This window comes from Bombus vancouverensis, chromosome 6, assembly GCF_051014615.1.
Source record: "Bombus vancouverensis nearcticus chromosome 6, iyBomVanc1_principal, whole genome shotgun sequence".
Taxonomy (NCBI): domain Eukaryota; kingdom Metazoa; phylum Arthropoda; class Insecta; order Hymenoptera; family Apidae; genus Bombus; species Bombus vancouverensis.
In genome coordinates this window covers 1,179,843-1,200,180 of record NC_134916.1, presented here as the reverse complement: position 1 = coordinate 1,200,180, position 20,338 = coordinate 1,179,843, and the positions used below count along the sequence as shown (strand labels likewise).

The 20,338-nt window shown below is 26.1% G+C and overlaps 2 protein-coding genes across 7 annotated transcripts; one reads left to right on the top strand and one right to left on the bottom strand.

The window, feature by feature from the left end:
* Positions 1–220: 220 nt before the first annotated feature.
* On the bottom strand, positions 221–4,895 carry cin (Molybdenum cofactor synthesis protein cinnamon). Of its 2 annotated transcripts, XM_076619056.1 has the most exons (12): positions 4,877–4,895; positions 3,697–3,781; positions 3,416–3,567; positions 3,167–3,354; positions 2,495–2,708; positions 1,934–2,218; positions 1,802–1,868; positions 1,622–1,736; positions 1,272–1,547; positions 1,054–1,193; positions 766–953; positions 221–698 (listed from the first exon to the last, which is right to left on the bottom strand). In XM_076619056.1, exons 2-12 carry the CDS (start codon positions 3,725–3,727, stop codon positions 459–461), a joined length of 1,896 nt encoding a protein of 631 aa, XP_076475171.1. In that variant the 5' UTR covers positions 3,728–3,781; positions 4,877–4,895; the 3' UTR covers positions 221–458. The 2 variants fall into 2 exon arrangements, with proteins under 2 accessions (XP_076475171.1, XP_033198580.2); XM_033342689.2 differs by lacking the exon at positions 4,877–4,895 and having other exon boundaries at positions 3,697–3,958.
* whd (carnitine O-palmitoyltransferase whd) lies at positions 4,602–19,918 on the top strand. 5 transcript variants are annotated; one of them, XM_033342686.2, is made up of 16 exons: positions 4,602–4,663; positions 10,050–10,213; positions 10,343–10,479; positions 10,571–10,847; positions 11,027–11,350; positions 11,648–11,847; positions 12,490–12,694; positions 12,771–12,878; positions 12,963–12,988; positions 15,400–15,465; positions 15,954–16,016; positions 16,293–16,407; positions 16,581–16,850; positions 18,050–18,199; positions 18,270–18,479; positions 18,556–19,918. In XM_033342686.2, exons 2-16 carry the CDS (start codon positions 10,073–10,075, stop codon positions 18,658–18,660), a joined length of 2,397 nt encoding a protein of 798 aa, XP_033198577.1. In that variant the 5' UTR covers positions 4,602–4,663; positions 10,050–10,072; the 3' UTR covers positions 18,661–19,918. The 5 variants fall into 5 exon arrangements, with proteins under 5 accessions (XP_033198577.1, XP_033198574.1, XP_076475170.1 ...); XM_033342683.2 differs by having other exon boundaries at positions 4,614–4,771; XM_033342682.2 differs by lacking the exon at positions 4,602–4,663 and adding an exon at positions 9,205–9,354.
* Positions 19,919–20,338: the final 420 nt, after the last annotated feature.

Sequence of the window (20,338 nt, the reverse complement as noted above, 5' to 3'; positions counted from 1 at the left end):
TTTCTTTACATCTCCACCAGATGGAATCACTTCTTCGTTTAAACTCAGTAGCAGACAGCAGTAAAGATTTTTCTCATCTCTTCTTCACGTAAAATGATATAGACATACATATAGAGAGAATAAGGAATAGAACAAAATATATAAATGTTATATAAATATATATATATAATTATAATGTATTATAATGTACTATGATTTATATAAATTTATTTATACAAAATTTTGTCGCTTAAAAAATATTTTATTGCAGAATTACAATGAACATTACACGAATATATATATACAAATATATACTTTCAAAACTACACCTTGTTTTTAACAAACTTTTATATACAAATATTTTATATGTATAAACAATGTACATATATTATATTATATTTTAATTCCATTAACCAAATATAGGATAATAAAGTGTTTATAACAATTTCATTTTTACCCTCCTATTTGTCTTTATTCAATTATGACCATTGCGTAAATCCCAACAACATTGCTTGTACCACCTCCCCTTGTTGTAATACAGTTTTTTCTGCTTTACATCCTGGTAATATTAATAATGCATTTGCATTTTTACAGCTAAGTAATTTACTACTAATTTGATTTCCAGTACTGTAAGCTAATGGCAAAGTATCTACATCATTCCATTTTAAAATTGCTCTTGCATACTCCGGACGTGGATCCAACTTATAAGATGACATTAACTATCATCAAAATATAATTAAATACTATACAGACTAACAATTCGAAATACATAAATACATTACATACTTTTGCTGACACAATCGTTGGCATGGAAAAGTCTTTGCATAATTGCTTTAGTAAAGGCAATGCAAATAAATTCATAGTAACAGTCGCAGAAACTGGATTACCCGGCAAACACAATAAATATTTTTTCTTATTTTGGAAAAAGCATGTTGCAAAAGTAGTTGGTTTCCCAGGTTTCATGTTTACTCGTCCTAAAATTTAAATGTTCAAATGTTTACTATAATATTCAAAATTATTGTATACATATTGTATGTGTATAACCATAATTATACTATTAAATAATGATATTACCGAAATGTATAGTAGCATTAAAATAATATTGTAAAATAGGCTTCAGCATATCTCTATCGCCCATTGATACAGAACCCGATGTTATGAGTACGTCGACTTGTTTTAGAGCATGTTTAATCTTATGTACCATAATGCTCTCACTACATAACATATAACAATTAAACTAAAATAACGTTTTTTAAATATAGGAAACAAAATATAAATAAAGAAAAACTTACTCATCCAATGCAATGCCCATGTCCAAAGGATCAAAACCATTTTCCCTTAACATTGTTAATAATGTAATTTTATTACTATCATATATGTGTCCTGGCATTAAAGTAGTCCCAGGGCATTGTAATTCATCTCCTGTAGATAATACACCAATTTTTGGAAGATCAGTGACTAATATCTTTTTGTAACCACATGCAGCAGCAAGCCCTAATTCTATTGCTCCAAGTTTTGTTCCTGACTTCAAAATTAATTCTCCTTTTTTAATATCGCAACCAATTGGCCTTAAAGTAAATAAAAGAAAGAATAACTATTATATTATTGTTTAACGAACATCATATAACTAAAAACAAGATACCTAATGTCCTGGCCTGGTTGTATTTCTGTCATAATTTCGATTTCCTTCTCCTCCATACTATCTGAAGTTCCCTTTAAAAGTTTAGTATCTTCAACTTGCACAACTGCTGTTGCATCTTTAAATAAAAAATAATAAGAAAATGGCAAAAAATATTATTCCAATTGAGCATATTAAGCATACCATCTGGAATTGGAGCACCTGTATTTACTCTTACACATATGCCACGTTCAAGTTTAATCGCAGTGGCCTATAAATTCATAATATTGAAATCTTATATTAGTTATATCAAAATACGTTGAAGATATTGCTTACAGTGTCTCCTGCTTTTATTCCACTTAGTACTTTTCTTCTGCCTTTTCCATCGCTTGCTAAGACTGCATAACCATCTTTAATAGAGGCTCTAAATGGTGGTAAATCATACTTAGAATATAGATCACCACTCAATATCCTGCCATGACATTTTTCTAGATCCTCCTCTGATGTACCATTCAAATTTAACAGTTCTGCATGTTCATGTATTAACTGTAGAGCTTCTTCCACAGAAATCATTGGATATGGAGATTCTCTACTGCGTTCAACTATACTAGCTAAACATGACTGTAGAAAAAGAATATACATATACATTCCTTTTTACATATATTTATGTTTACGTCTATAGCATGTTTGAGTTATTGCCGAAATATCAAATATCTTTTGAAAGGTATTTTTCATCCAAAATTTTATCTATCGCTCCATCTATAAAGAAATCTATGAGTAATATCTCCCTAAAAATCTTCTACAAAATCAACTTTTTTACATTCTGTATATTTCTTCTTTCGATGCACGAAAAGTTATTCATTTAATTAGAAGAGATTTTATTTAATAAAACCTTACCGTAATTTTATCTTGTCCTTGTGACAAGGGAATTTCTGCAACAATGTTATTTTGCACATTTGCATGCGTATCTTTTATTCTTTCCTTATTATCTCTAATTAAGTCAACAGCATGTGGTATAGCAGATGCGATTACGCTTAAGCATTCCTTTGCAGCTTTTGGTGATCCCGGTAAATTTATAATCAATGTTTTATTTCGTATTCCACATACACCTCTTAATAACATATATTTAAAATATACATTTAAAGACTACCGAAAAACGTGTATTAATGAAAAAAAATTATGAAGTGTGCATGTAACATACATTTTGAAAATGCTTGTCAACAAAACAAACTTTGTAAATAGATAAATGTTAGAAAAAGAAATAAGTTACTGTTTTAAAAATATCTGTTATATTAGTTAGACTAAGAAGCAAGACAAAAAACATGTTAATATCACAACAAAAATGTTAATATTATCGTACTCTATAAATAATTACCCAAAAATAATAATAACAATATCTGTTATCAATAAAAATAATAATAACAAAAAAGATTCAACAAATTTTCTAATTTTTTAATGAAGTACCGTAATATATGCTAACGTTAATATAAAATATGAAAACACGACAAGTTAAGATAATGATATCAATGAATAATTTTCAAATATCTAATTTTATAAAAAACATTGTACCTAGATAACATAGCCAATGGAGTGATTTTTAGATTGGATATTAGCATAGCTGCAATTATTCCAGGAGCTTCCTTTTGAATAATTTGTTTTGTTGCTTCAGGAGTTACATCTCTTTTAGAAAATCCTGTTCCACCGATTGTAAGAATAACATCTACTTGTCCATTACTGCTCCATGAAATTAGATATTCCTATGCATATAAAAATATACATATACATATCAAGTTATGAAATTCTATACTAAATAATTACCTTTATTGTAAATTTGTCATCAGGAACGATATGTTTATAACATACTTCACCTCTTAAAATCTTTGCAATATCAGACTTTTCATCTTTAATACATTGTTCTATTTCATATCCACTTTTATCTTCATTTTCACATTTATAGCAGCTATCACTAACTAATGATAAAATTTGTAAATTACTACATATTATGGTGTTATTAAAGTGAATCAACAAATAAAATTTATAAACAAATCAAATTTTGGACAATTTTAAAATAACAATGTAATAACAATGTAATAAACTACCTGTTAATAATCCGAATCTTATTGAATCCATACTTTATACGTAATTATTTGCACACGGATAAGTAAGTATGTCCGTTTGATAACACTAAAATTATGATAACATGAAATTAATAAAATTGGTATATAATATAATCTCATATAATATAATATATTATAATCTCAATAAGTAAATTATTATAGTAAACATATAGCATAACAATTTGAAAACAATTAAAATAATATTAACATATGTATATATGAGTATATATTTAACATTTATGTTTTTAGATAACTTGTTTTTAAAGAGAAATTATAAGCTTGTTAACTTTCAGTATTGCCAATCTTAGTTTTTGTTATCGTTAACGCATACTCTATAGTATAATGTAAGTAACACACATATTTACCGCACTCATAATAACCATATTTATTATTAAATATTGATAATTATATACGAAAACAACATCGCTGAAAATTATTATTTATCTGAGCAAAAGATAAAATGTAAAAATATTAAACAAATAAGAATTAAGATAATATTTAGCTAAAAAAATGTACATAAATAAAAGTATATACATGTGTGTATGTGTGTGCGTATGAACGCGCGTGCGTATGTAATTGTTATTTGAATAAAAGTGATATTGTTTGTGTTAATAAATACATAATTTATTAAATTTTTAAATTATTGTTAATCGACTAAATAATAATTGTTAGCCGAGTAAATCATCATTATGCATAAGGAATCCTTTCGTGTATTATAGGTAATATTTTCGTTATCATCGTCGTTGCATCGTATATATGTACATATATGCAAGTTAATATATACAAGTAAAGATATTAACGTGTAAGTGATGAGCATTCTATAGTTTAGTTTAGCCAACAAGTTGGCAACTTGATTATTTTATACAGTTGTGAATATAGGGAGGGGGTTAAAAGGCTGAGTGAATAGTACATTATATACGAAGTCGTAGTGGAGGCAGTGGAACGAAAGGTGTGTAAGGATTGAGAGATATTCAAAGATTTACAATCCTATTACTTTGTGAAATATCTACCATAAAATTTACTTCTGTGTACGCCACGGGAATTCCTGTTAACCGGGGTAATGTTTTGATAATTAATTTCTATTTATTTATAAATATAAACAACACATGGGAAAATGGCAGTTTATTAATAGCGACTAAGTAAATTATTTTGGCCTACTTACGCGAAAAAAATCCAAGATGGGAGGCACGACCACGCACTGACGCACACCCTTCACTTTAACCAATCAGAATACAAGTTTCAGTTCTTAAGGCTAATAACCTTTGGCTTCCATTTTATATATACAAAAGAAACAATATACGTATACAGTAGGAATGTACCTTTTTCTAAAAACAAGAACATAGTTATTATGTTTTATAAAATTTATATAATTTAAAGAATATATATTTCATATACTGAATTCGGTTTCATAATATACTAAATAAATTATCTACGTAATAACATATGAATGTATTAACATGATACGTTAAATAACTTTCTAATTAAATTTCTTTTTCATTATTATTATAGTTTAAGAATAATAATAACAACAACGATAATAGTAATAATGATATATTGGTTATTACATATAACAAATTTGACAATTCCCAGTATGTAGATTCAAAATATTTTTGGAAGATTACTTGCATTCTCAATATTCCATATGGATATTCCAACTTATATTCGTATGCATTACAAGATTATTAGTATAAATATTATATATATATATATATATTGTAAATATTTTATAAAAAACATTAATTTTCTGATAAACAATTTTCGTAAAAATTGATTTTCGTAAAGTATTACATCATACATTATTATATTTCTATATCTTTTTTAAAACCTACGCGTTTTTTTAAGGTAATACTTAAAATTTGTAGCTACATACTTGATATACGTAATAATGTTTCAAATGTATGTGTAGTGTATGTGCGTGCACATTAATTTGTACTAATATAGTCTTGAATCAATCTTAATTAATATTTTGTATTCAAATTTAAGGGATTTTCAGATATGATAAAATTCAGCGGAATATCTATTTAGATATTTGTTTTTTTACGCGATATCGAAACTGCAATGATTTTATGATTGTCTTTTATATTAAAATAATTCGTTTTTCCAGTAAAATTTTCAATATGATCTTGTGTGATGTCAAAATTCAACTTTACGCTTTTATTATAATGTTTTGCTCAAAGTTTCAATTTTTGAATTTAATATAGTAATATGAAATAAACACAAAAATTATAAATTACCATTAAAAAGAAAAACAAACAATACTAAGATATGTAAATATATCATATCTCGATATTGAACGTAGAGTTAATGGATACAAGTGATTTAAAAAAAAATTACGTATTTCATTTAGAACTAATAAGCTTTGTCATCTATATGTTTCTTTTAATCAGCTTCTTATGAATTATAAACATGTCATTAAGCATTGGCAATCTCTAGTCAATACTAATTTTATAAACAAAAAAGGAAATTTATATACTTTTGGCATAGTTAGAATTATGAATACATTCACGTGGGAGATGATGAATTACCATAGAGATAATAAGCACCAAATAAAACTTCGATTTATTGCTAGTAGCGAGTTACATATATGAATACGAAGCCTTAATATTTGATAGGGATTCACGATTTCGACATAGAAATTATAGTATCATGGTGTTGGAAAACAATATTTTTGTTGTATCAAATTATGATAAATGATGCTATTTATTTTGTCTTTGAATTAATACCGTATCAGTTTTTTCATCACAGACTCGTCCAAAACATAACACTGCCTTTACCCATTTGACACTGTTCTTCCATGATCAAAATCCTCTTTTTTATATGTGTTAATAGTAATAATCCAAGTCATCTGAATTATCTCTCGTAGATTAATACGAGATATCTCGAATATTTTTATTTTACTGTATATGTTATGCATTTATTATAAGGTTTATTTGATCCCTCATACATTTTACTATTAATCCAAGTTTTTTTTCGGTCTTAACCGTTTAATATTCTTATATATTTGAAATGAACAACGAATGTTTCTCTTCAGTTTCTGAATAATTACACATGTTATGAAATATAAATTCAATACAGCACGCAGAAGTCATAGAAGTGTTTGCTCTTTTTTCATATTATAACTATCCAACAACAGTTTTGAATTTTGAATTTCCCCGTTGTTTAATTTTTGTTGCAATCTCATTTTTATAACGAATATCTGTAATATTGTTAATAATGACTGCCTGTGTCTATACATTATATTTGCACAACTCAAGGAAAATTAAGAAATCTAGACGATAGTTGAAGTGTGCTATCACTTCGTAGGCTCTATTTCACATGTCTTATTAATAAACATAAAAGTCAAGTTATAATACAGTTCCATGCTAGCAATTAAATATTGTATTCCTAAAAGGTACTATTTATGTATCATTCGATACATGCATGTATTTGCTGTTAGGTAGTGAATTTATTATATAAAATAGATATTCTAAGGTAAAGCTGATTAATTAGTTTAATTTGTAAACGAGATTATTTTCCGCTTATGCTATAATATTTTTATTTGGTGATTTGGGGAATAAATTGTATAAAGTAACTTATGTAAATTCTTCATCACAGAAAGTATATTTTTTAAAACAGTAGATTGAATCCATTATCTATTATACTCGTTGTGCCGCAACGTTTGTAAACAGTCCTGAAGTTGCAGCAACACGACTCACTGATAAATATCAGCTATACATATATAATTCTTTTACTTTGGAATGTGAAAAGTAGTGTCATGGATATATTGCTTAATGCATTATATACATACATGCACGCACACACACGCGCGCGCACACACACACATACATACATACATCTGTATGCCTTTGGCCTTTGATTATACATACAAAATAACCTTCAATTTGTATTTTAATTAATGGTGACCTAGCAATTTTGTAAACTATAAAGGAAGTAAGAATGATAATGAAATATAGTGTAGTGTCATTTAAATAATGAAGTTCTTGACTTAATACATCTTTTTTCATACCACTTATTTATTTCCCTTCTAATAGTAAGTACGATATTGTAGATTAGGAGGAAATAGGCTAGTTGATCTTATTAAAGAAGCCACAATTGTAGCACATACATACACATATACATATACATAGATGCATCGATACATAAATACTTTTTACACTTATAAAATATGTTGTAAATGAAAATTGTAATTAGTAATAATAATAAACATTCTAACTTTTTCTGATTTATATACAAATTATCTGGTTGTTTCAATATCATTACATAAAAATATGATTTACTTGATATGATTATTGACCAAAAACAATATTTTCATACAATGAGTTATAGCAATAACAAATTAAAAAATGGATAATGATGCTTTGTTCTTTGGAGAAAATCTTATCTAATTTCACAAAGACTTCAGTATCTCTATTTTGGAATGATAAATATCCAATTTTGTATATAACTAGATGCGCAAGATAATTACTATAAATGAAACTAGTACGATATCTAGGAAACTAACTTAAAACTAACCTAATTTTGTTGGTCTCAAAGTTTATACACAGGTCTTTGAATATTTTAACAATTATACGTGACAATTAATTCCTATTTGTCTTCTCTTAACTGAAATAATAATTGAATTATAAATTTCAAATATTTTATATTAGAATCTAATGTAATTTGGAATTGGTATTGGAAAATAAGCAACATATCCTCCCATTATAACATATTCTTTATAGTATCTTTTTTAAAAAGTTGCAAATGATTCAAGATACATTACCACTCATACATAAATACATACATAAGTACATATCTGAATATTTAATTTTTATGGCAATAATACGTAAATTTTATCAGATGTATAAATTAATGGCAAATATGATCTTTGATATCTTTGCTTGAAATAACGGTAATAGCTTTCCTATCAATTTAAAAAAAAATTTGTTTTCAATAAGAGTACGTGCGTTCGCATAATTAATTTATAAATTAAATAACTAATCTAACTTGAAAATTATTTTAATTAAATAATTTTGATAATGAATTATTATGAACTTTAGTTATCTGTTTTTAAAGAAATAACTTTGCGAAGAAACAGCTTCAAAATTCTTGATTTGTTTTATTTACATTTTTATTTAAATTATCTGTCATTTCAATATTCTATACGTAAAGTACTCACGAACGTCTGCATATACAAATTAAAGAAAGTTGAACGTTAAGTTTAAGATGTTTTCGTTTGGAAATATATTATTATATTTATATAGCAAAAAAAAATTCATAGAATACTTGAGAATACATAGAATACATAAAGCACTTGGAAGAGAACATTGCTAAGTTAAATTAAGTAAAGAGGTCTATATTATATAAATTTACAAAAACTTTGGGAGACACTATTATTTAATATGATCAAGATATCCTATATTATAGAATTCATAATAAATACTATTTTAGAATATGTGTAGACTATGTATGCAGTGGATAATATGTGTAGTGGATTTAGAATGTATAGTGAGATCAAGTAATTGTTTGCTAAAATTACGACCACTTTTCCAACCAGACGAGCATCGTTCAAAGTCCAAGGTTATATAACCGAAGCGTAAAAGTGAACCGTTTCTATTTGAAAGTATACGTGCATGTTATTTTCAACTGTTTTAAACTTTTATCGTAAGCTAAAGTGTATTTTTTTATATATAATTAGAAATAATTATTTAAAAATGATACAATTATGGTTGATACCTTCAGATAGCTTGTATATCATACTTGATTTTAACAATTTTGATAGTTCTTACTGATGTTAATAATCTTTCTTTGTTATGCGTAACAAGTACACAAATACAGACTTATAGAATGAAACATATGATATAGTCATGTTATAAGTGTGCACTTAATGTTTTCTAAAATATGATAGCTTATACATATGCACAGTAATACAATAATAAGACGTTTTTTTATACTTAAGAAATTAATAACTGGATAAAGTTTTATACATATCCAAATGTATAATGTGCATATATAAAATCTATATATTAAAATATTTGAAAATTGCATTATTATTTTTTACAACTATTATTGAACATTAGAAATATCACCATATTTTATTAAATTACGTAACAAATGACACTAAAATTTTCAGAAATATATTTGTACATTTAGTTTGGATTTATAGTACCCAAAAATAAATTTTTACTGAAATATCAGAGAAATTATACAAATTATAAGCAAATACATATATGTATATCTTGAATGTGGAAAGTATATATGTATAAAGATTAGATTAAAGTTAGAAGAAAAATGTATTTTTTTTAAATACTAATTATTGTTACTATCGTTGTTATAAATTTGATTTATGCTTATTTCAGTTTTATAACATATAACTAGTGATATGGCGGAAGCACATTCAGCTGTAGCATTTAGTTTTTCTATTACTCATGAGGGATGGGATGTTAATTTTGATAGAGAAGTTTTACATTTAGTATGGCAATCAGGTATCCGTTCTTGGAAGAAAAGATTTTTTAGATTTGTTGTAAGTAAATAAACATTAATTTAAAGTACATTTAAATAATATAGATAATAATAAATAATAAATTAATAAGTAATAAATAAATAAATAATAATAAAGAAGCATTTAAGAAAATAATTAAATGAATTTCAGAATAACTTGAGAAGTGGTGTATACCCTGCCTCCTTAGAAAGTTTATGGTTCACTATAGCTTTGGTAACTGCAATACATTTTGCTGGCTACAAAGTACCTTATGACCTTGTTGAAAAAGCTGCACCATATCTTTCAGGGTAAGTTTAATTATCTTTTTTTAATATAATTTTTGTGTAATTGTTAATGGAATTAATAAAAGCTTACACTGCTGGTGTTTACATTGCATAGATCTTCAATATTAGCACACTTAGCAGGATCATTTATAGTTGGGTTGTTTTTGTGGTTGATAGTAATATATATAATGCGATACATCTTGAAGTTATTACTTATGTACAAAGGATGGATGTATGAGTCAAGAGAAAAAAGGTCCAATGCTTCAAGAGTTACTAAGTTGTGGTCCACATTAGTGAAGTTGTTCTTTGGATGGCACAAACCAATGCTGTATAGTTTTCAAGGATCATTGCCACGACTACCATTACCTTTAGTGGAAAATACAATGAAACGGGTTAGATTATAGAATATTTCGTAATCCTATATAAGCCGTGAGTAAGTACTCACTTTTTTAGAAAAAAAGATGGTCTTTCATATTTTTCACCCTTTTCTCTAAGATATGTTCATTTAGTTATTTATTATTATGATATAATTAAACGTAATATTAATAAAAATATATATACATTTAATTAGTACCTACGCAGTGTTCGACCATTACTTGACGATAAAAATTATTCTCGAATGGAGACATTGGCAAATGAGTTTCAAAGAGGCATTGGTGTGAAGCTTCAACGTTATTTGATTTTAAAATCTTGGTGGGCCACTAATTATGTTTCTGATTGGTGGGAAGAATATGTTTATTTACGTGGGCGATCTCCTATCATGGTGAATTCAAACTTTTATGGTATTGATGCGATTCTTATGTATCCTACTCATGTACAAGTTGCCCGTGCTGCAAGTGTTATTTATTCGTGTCTGCAGTATCGACGACTCATTGAACGCCAAGAATTAGAACCGGTCAGTATATAAATAAGTTTTTATAAGTAAAATATTTTCTTCTGCTTCTGCTTAATTAAATATTTTTGTATTGATTATATATTAAATCATATTTTTAATAAATAATTCTTTGAATTTATATTTATTATGATCTATTCTTTACCGATATTACATAATTTCAATACCTTCGCTATGCTTTATCAAAATAATCCAATATTTAAATTTTATTTGATAATAGATGGAAATTATTAAAATTTTGTTATATTTTAAAACAGTGCAATATATAAATCCTTAGGTAATACTTATTTTTTCTTGTAGATATTAATTCAAGGTTTGGTGCCTCTCTGTTCATGGCAATACGAAAGACTATTCAATACTACAAGAGTGCCAGGGCTTGAAACAGATAAAATTGTACATTATCAGGATTCTAAACATATTGTTGTATATCACAAGGGAAAATATTTCAAGGTCCTTATTTATCACAAAAGCAGAATCCTTCAAGCTTGTGAAATTGAAATGTAAGTGAAATATTGTAACGTGTTTAAAAGTATTTTAGTCCTACTGTAATGATTAAAGATCCATTTTGTGCATTATACATCATACAATTTATACATTAAGAATAATGTACAATACATTGTACATTATACAATTAAATATATGATAAAATTAGTTTTATTATCCAAAATGAAAAATAAAAATGTAAGACATTATACCTTCGAAGATTTATTTATTAAAAATTGTTTAAACATTTGTATATATATATATATACATATTTTGAATTTTTATTCTATTGAAATATTTTATTTGTGATTTTGTTTTCTTTTATAATCTTGAACTTACTTCTAATTATAGAAATCACAGGTTTCCCTGCTTTATAGTAGAATAAAAAAAATTGTGATTTAAGAAAAATTAAAGTACTTATATTTAAAAGATAAAATAGGGATTAACAAGATACACTTATAATATATGCATTTACTCCATAAGTATCAATTTCATTTCATGTAAATATAATTTATAATAACATTATGTCTCCTTCCATACCATACTTTTTTAAGAATATTCTTTTTATATAACATTGTTTAGAAAATATTTTACCATATTCACTTAAAACAGACGTTCTGTATTCTTATGTACATATATTGTATTTTTCATTATTTCAGACAAATGCAACAAATTTTAGATGATAAATCAGAACCATCAGAAGGTGAAGAGAAATTGGCTGCATTAACAGCTGGTGAAAGAACTGCATGGGCAATAGCTAGAGAAGAATTTTTCTCAAAAGGAGTAAATAAAGCATCTTTAGATCTTATTGAAAAAGCAGCATTTATAGTTGCACTAGATGATGTACCATATGTATACGATCCAGTAAGTGATACTAGAATTATCCTATTTGTAAATTTGTATCGTATTCATAATTTTTATACATAATTTTTATCATTAGGAAGATCCAGATAAATTAGATCAATATGGTAGAATTTTATTGCATGGTAAAGGATATGACAGATGGTTCGATAAATCATTTACTTTATGTATAGGAAGTAATGGCAGAGTAAGTGAAATTACATGAAAACATTATTCGAAAGCAATATAGTACAATTTATAAATAATTACTATATATTGATATGTTTTACAGACTGGCTTTAATGCAGAACATTCATGGTGAGTCTTTTTATATTAAGATATGTAAAAAATAAAAATATAATTAAACTATATAAACTATACAAGAAAGTAATATATAAAATAAGCAAATAATTGAAAGAAAAACGTTTTATGATGAAATGGGTACATATATTATTATATATTAATTATATTTTTTCTGACATAAACTAAATACTTTTTGTTAATATCAGCTAAACTTTTACGATAAATGTAGAAGCATTTTGAAGCAATTATGACCTTATCTCATAATTCTTTATATATAAATGATATATGATCATCCACAAAAGTCTTCATACATATAGTAAGAAACTCACTTTTATGAAATAAAGTATATACATATATGTAATGACGTATGTGATAACATATTTATTTTTTAACATACGAAGCAATAATAAAGCAGCTCTTCATCATCTTGACAAAGAATGTCCTGACTTTGCAGAAAAATTTTATAGCATTTAATTTTAATAAAAATGTGCTTTTTGTAGGTTGTATAAAGATTTTTGTGGATATTCGTATATTTAAAAGAAAAGGAAATTTCATTATTATTATTTTAGTTAAATTATTTTAGTTAAATTATTTTAGTTATTAAATTTAGTTATTTTAGTCAAAAATATTGCAATTTAACCTCCTTAATCCCTTAATACTTACCTTACCAGGGCCGATCGAACGACTGATTTCAAAATTTAATTTAGAATTGTACTTTCATTGTTATATTTCTTTTGTTCATCTAACTTTGTGTAAATTTTTATATTATCTGATTAATCAATTTCCCAATTTTTGTTAATATAAGAATTAAGAATAAAGTTGGATGAACGAAAGAAATAACAATGAATTGAAATTAATTTTAAATTAAATTTTGAAACCGTTCATTTATTTACCCAGTAAGGTTAGTGTTCATGACAAGTCAAATTATCGTTTATGATCCATATAAAGTGTTAACACGAAGCTGTTCAAAAGATTGTTAGCAATCATATCATATGATAGTATCATTTTGTTTATTTTTTATTTTTTTGTATGTCATTCAGCTTTGACCACTCATTTTTTTTATTTTGTTTATATATGTCGGAGATGAAAGAAAAACCGGAGCCTTCCCTTTGCAATTTTGAGGAAGTCTTCTAATGCTTTAGCCTAGATTTTATCACAGCTGTAATTAAGCAATTGTCATTTGTAATTGTTTGATATTTGTGAAAGCGAAAGTGTGTTCGAGATGACAACTGGTCGCCGAACGTAGCCACGGTCACGGGATAAACGTTTTGCCTGACGAAGGTGTGGATCGGTTGTATTGTTCTCCCTAGAAAGCACATAGAATTGTACTTTGGAGATGTCGATGTAATGGGACACACGTTGTATTAGGAATCAAACTCCAGACAGAAACTGCCTAGCAACGGCGTTTGGATCTTTCTCGATGCTTCCAAAGAGTATACAACAAACTTTTGACAGAAACTGCCTAGCAACGACGATTGGAACCTTCTCGATGCCTCCAGCGAGCATATAACAAACAAATGCAGTCGTATAGCGAAAAAGATTTTCATCAGATATTCATTCGTGTGATCGCCTTGGAAAGTGTAAGTGCATCGAGCAATTTACCGAGTGTCTCAGCAATCGTATTTTTTTGTGTTTAAAATTATTCTACGCATAGTAAAGAGTTATCCCGCTGACCGTGGATTCGTTTGAACCCCGGAACATTGTTAATAGCGTTAATTAAATTCATTATTCGTAAAATCTATTAATCGTTAATCTCATTATTCGTTAAATTTATTATTCGTAAGACATATTATTCGTTCCTCTTATTATTCGTTAAACTTATTATTCTTTAATCTAATCATTAGTTAAACTTATCGTTCGTTAATCTTATCATTCATTAAACAAACTCATTATTCATAATATTTTGTAAAATCTTCTATATTCGCGTAAATATAATCTCTGTTTCATAAAACAATGGCTAATTCAAACGAAGAATCGTTACGCGCCTTAAATTCTAATGATACCCCGACATATATAAATGATGCAATTAGAACAAAGCCCATCAAAATTCGTAATGAGCCCCCTTTACTCCAAATTCACCATGAATCCTTATAAATGAATAATATTTCAATATTGCTTTTGTGCTCTCTGTTCTTTACAAATTTAATACAACATGTAATACAACAACAATGTTGTATTATATGTTATCATCTGATACATAGAATTCTACATATCAAAGATTTTATGTAAGTACGGTTTGTACTTATGTAAGTAGGATTTTAAATTGTATATATATGTAATGCTTTGCACAGATCACAAGTGATATTGTGATATATTTTTATAATCTGTTATCTGAAAGTTAAATTAATTGACTATTAATATTTTACTTTGATTATTAAAAAATCATAATACATTGAAATTGATACATAATGATAAGTAATGAGCAGGGCAGATGCTGCAGTGATGTCACATATGTGGGAGTACGTGATATCTCAGGAGATCACCAATAGAGAGTAAGAAATTAAATTCATAGCTTTTGGGGTGTTCTTCATGTCTCTTGCTTTTCTTGCCTACTCTACCTATCCTTCGTAAGCTAATTGCAATACATTATTTGAAGATAATTGGAAGATTCCTGAAATTTATTCAACTTTTACATAACATGTTCTTAGTTTCAGGAATATCTATTTAACACAAGTACATAAAATATGCTTAAAATTAATCAAAAATAAAATAAAGATATGATTATATTTTTATACATACAATTGTTTAGTACTTTTTTATAATTTATTTCTACGTATGAGTAACTCTTAGTATTACACATTTTGTGTAATTCTCAGATATAAAGATTATAGATCTCTGAAAATCTGTAAATATTCTTACATTCTTTTCATCTGTTTTATGTATACATCTTTATCATTACTGTTTCTATTAATTGGTAGAATTCTAATATCTTTTTTATGCACAATAATTAAAAAAATTTTGTTTACAATATGCTTGTTAGGGCTGATGCACCTATTATGGGATCTCTATGGGAATATGTTATCGCTAATGATGTGGAAATGGGGTAATTCTTTTTCTTATATTTCTCTGTCTTTAATTATCAAATGCTACATAAGTATTCAAATAATTATTATTCTTAATCTATGTACATAATCTAATAACTATTTTTTACACTTCATGCATTAATAACTTTCTTAAAAAGCTGTTGGTGTTTTATTATGTAATTATATTATATTGTTTGTGCAAATATGATTTACTAATATATGTTCATATATTTAATATAAAATTTTACAACTTTTTCATATTGCATGTTTTGAAAGATTGCTCAAATGTATTATAGATATAAGGAAGATGGATATAATAAGGGAGTACCAGAGTTCACACCTCCACCTCCTGTTCGACTTCAGTGGGATTTGAATCCAAAGTGCATAGCCGCAATTGAAGAATCAAACCAAGTAATAGACATGAAATTAAAAACTTCTTTTTACATGCATATTTACAGTTATTTTCTATCAAAATTCAAAATTATTAATAAATCCATGACTAAAATACTAACTTACATTTGATATTTCTGATTTATTTTGTGCAATAAAAAGTTGATTATATTAACAACATTTTTAATTATCAGGTTGCACAGAACTTATTAAATGATGTCGAATTACGTATTTATGTACATGATGCGTACGGTAAAGGGTTTATGAAAGTTAATTCAATGTCACCAGATGCATACATACAAATGGCCTTACAGTTAGCGTATTTCCGTGATTCTGGTAAATTTAATTTAACTTATGAAGCTTCTATGACCAGACTGTTTCGGGAAGGAAGAACAGAAACTGTGAGGCCATGTACAATTGAATCTACGAATTGGGTAAAAGCAATGGAGAGTAAAAACACAACTGTAAGTAATACTATAAAATTTATTTGGACCAAAAGTTTTATATAGATCAGTGTAAACGTTTTTATATTACAATTTTTCAAGCTGTCAGGAACAAGTTGTTGCACTTAAATTTTTAATATTGGTCAAAATCTCGATTTCTCGAACTTTTTATTTCAAAAAATTCATTCAAAATATTTTGTGATATTGATATTCAATTCAATAATCAGAACGTAACAGTTAATTATCAGGACATAATTTGGTATGAAATTAATGTTTTTTATAAACAGGTTTACTGTAAAAAAAAACTTTAATGTGCTACATTTAATATGTTATATTAAAATAGTTCTATTATATTAGAAAGTTTGATAATTATTTACAAAGCAGATGGGTTTACCGATTTTGAATGATGTTAAAATGTCCGTATTTTTACATGACCCTAATTTACTTTCGATAATCATTTTCAATTCGCATAAGAAAGGAAAAAGCAATCCGTTAGGCATAGATAAAAATAAATCGATTTGGCATAGATAATTGTGGGATGATAACGCTACTGTGAAATAATTTAGGGTATTAAATAATAAGACAAATACAATTCATAGTAAGTTTTATATTATATTATTGATATCCGAAATTGGAAAAAGCGATTATTCGATTATCAAAATCATATTATTATCGAAACAGAAAGTTTTGCAAATATCTTGGAAACTAAAATCGAGTAGCGGTAACATCTATAGAGGGAAAAGTAGTTGAAAATGTTGACCTTGACATCTCAAGATTATTGAAATCGGTGAAGTCGTTCGGTTTGTAAATAATTACTGAGTTTTATTACTATTATTATGTAATATATATAATTAATTATTAATGTAATGTATATGTGTAATTAATGTAATGTAATGTATATAATTAATTATGTCAGAAAGTTCTTCTAGCATAATTTAATAATAGAAATTTATTGTTTCTGGTTTCATATCAACTTTTAATATTTTCATACTCTTTGTCAAGTATCAACTTTTATCAAAATACTAAAATGCCTTGATATTTATTTAGAGTTCAATTAATTAAAACAGAGTCATGTATTAATAACTAATTAACTATATAAATATCTATAGTAATATAATTTGTTTTTCGTGTCTTTTAAACAATTTGAAAAAGTTATAGTTTTAATTAACTTTACTTATTTATTTTAGTATTATGTAATTTATTTTGTATTCTTCTTACAGGTTGAGACTAAGTATGATTTATTGATGGCAGCAGCAAAACAGCATCAAAAAGGTTATCAAGATGCTATGTGCGGTAAAGGAATAGATAGACATTTATTTTGTCTATATGTAGTATCTAAATATTTAGAAGTAGACTCTCCTTTCTTAAAGGTAATGTTTGCAAGAAAGAAATACAATTATATGATTTTTCTCAGACGATTTCAAAGAAATTTTCCTTTAGGAAGTTTTAAGTGAACCATGGAAATTATCTACTTCACAAACGCCACATGGGCAAACATCATTAATAAACTTGAAAAAACATCCAAATTGTATCTCTGCAGGAGGTGGCTTTGGTCCTGTAGCTGATGATGGTTATGGCGTTTCGTATATTATTGCTGGAGAAAATCTTATATTTTTCCATATTTCATGCAAACGTAATTCTCCAGAAACAGTAAGCAGTTATATAAATTATTATTATTATGTAATTACTTCACTCATAGTTAAAATATTTATATAATTATTTTTAGAATGCAGCTAGATTTGCAAAACAAATAGAAAAAGCATTAGCTGATATGAAGAATCTGTTTCTTGAAAGAAAAAAGCTGCAAACTCAAAAGAATGGTTCTACATAATTATTCTGCAGCAAAAAGAGATGCAGTTACAGTATACTAGTAGAAAGTTTCAATTTTAATCCTTTTTTTCCAAATGTTTTAAGATGATCCCTTTACATACTCAAAATGTATCTTTTGTAACGTTGTCTGCAGAAAAAACACTAAACATTAATATTTCATGCTCTTTAACAGCGTACATTAAATTTAAAAACGTACAAAGTTTAATATTTTTATTTTTATAATAAGCATTTTATGGAAAACGTTTTTGAATGGAAAACATTTGTAAATTATAGTAATAATGATTAAAAAATATTGTCATTAAACTTTTTATGAAAACTATCTTAGAAAAAAGAGATACATACTGCTATTTTTATATTACTCTCAGGAAAATTGTTATAAATGAGGTTATTGTAAAACTTATTGAAGATTGAGCGTTTAATAGTAAAGTTTAGTAAACAACATAGAGAAAAATTAAGAAACGTAGTGCGAAATTTTCAAACAGACTGCTGTTTGAATAGTAAAATTGTGTATTCATTATGCAATGAGAATAGTATTAAATTTTGTAAGCGGTTTCATCTCTTCTATATAGTAGAAGATCGAAAGTTTAATTCATTGTATAACTAAATTTTCTATGATATAAATAAACAAATAAATATATTAAATTACTTTATATATATATAAATATATATATATAAAGTAATTTAATATTTTTAACTTTGTACCAATTTTATCAATTATACGAGTTCTAATCATATTCAATATATCTACAAAATGATTATTATTAGTGAAACCATCAGAAATTGCGAATATATTATATATGTCAAATCATTATTAATATTCAAATACCGTTAGTATTGCAGTAGAATCAATCAATAACTACTATTTTTATATTTTAGATGTGAAGAAAAATTATTGTAATTGATTAACAATAAGTTTTATATTAACTGCGTATTAGCAATAACGCGTGTTATTTGTAATACAAAATGTAATTATACATATATATATATATACATATATACATATATATATGTATATGTATATTTAGTTTTAAAATATATTAAATAATATGCCATAGATCTATATCAGCAACTTATCAATGCAAAATTTTAATGTTATAAGTAGTTTATATATTATTCATTTTACTATATCTTTATTAAAACTGTATTTCAAGGTATTGGTGCTTTTATAATTTTATTACTCGAATTTACAATTTTAAGGTAAATATGTTATTCTATTTGATGTAAACAGAAAAAATGAAATATATGATAATAAGATGCAACTATTTGGATTTATAAATACTCGACATACCTTGGACGTGGAATAATTAAATGATCATAATGAACAAAGGAAAAGAAATGTATTAATAATACATAAAATTATATCTTTTGAAATACCTGAAACTTAAAAGTAATCAGTTACTATATTACATACAAAACATATTCACAGAGGCAATATGAAAAGATCATTCAACTTTTTCGTTTAAATATTTTTAGTGATTACTTTTAAAATGTTATAAGGACCAAATAGTGACTAACTATTGAAAAGATGTATTACAGACTTGAATATCTGGGAATTTTTAGAACCTGACGGTGGAAATAGTTTTTCCTCATGATAATTTTTTGATGGGATTTTAAGGCTACTAGTATTTTTTTAAACAGAACCTGATTCTATATTTATTCTTCAGTGTTCTTGTAGAACA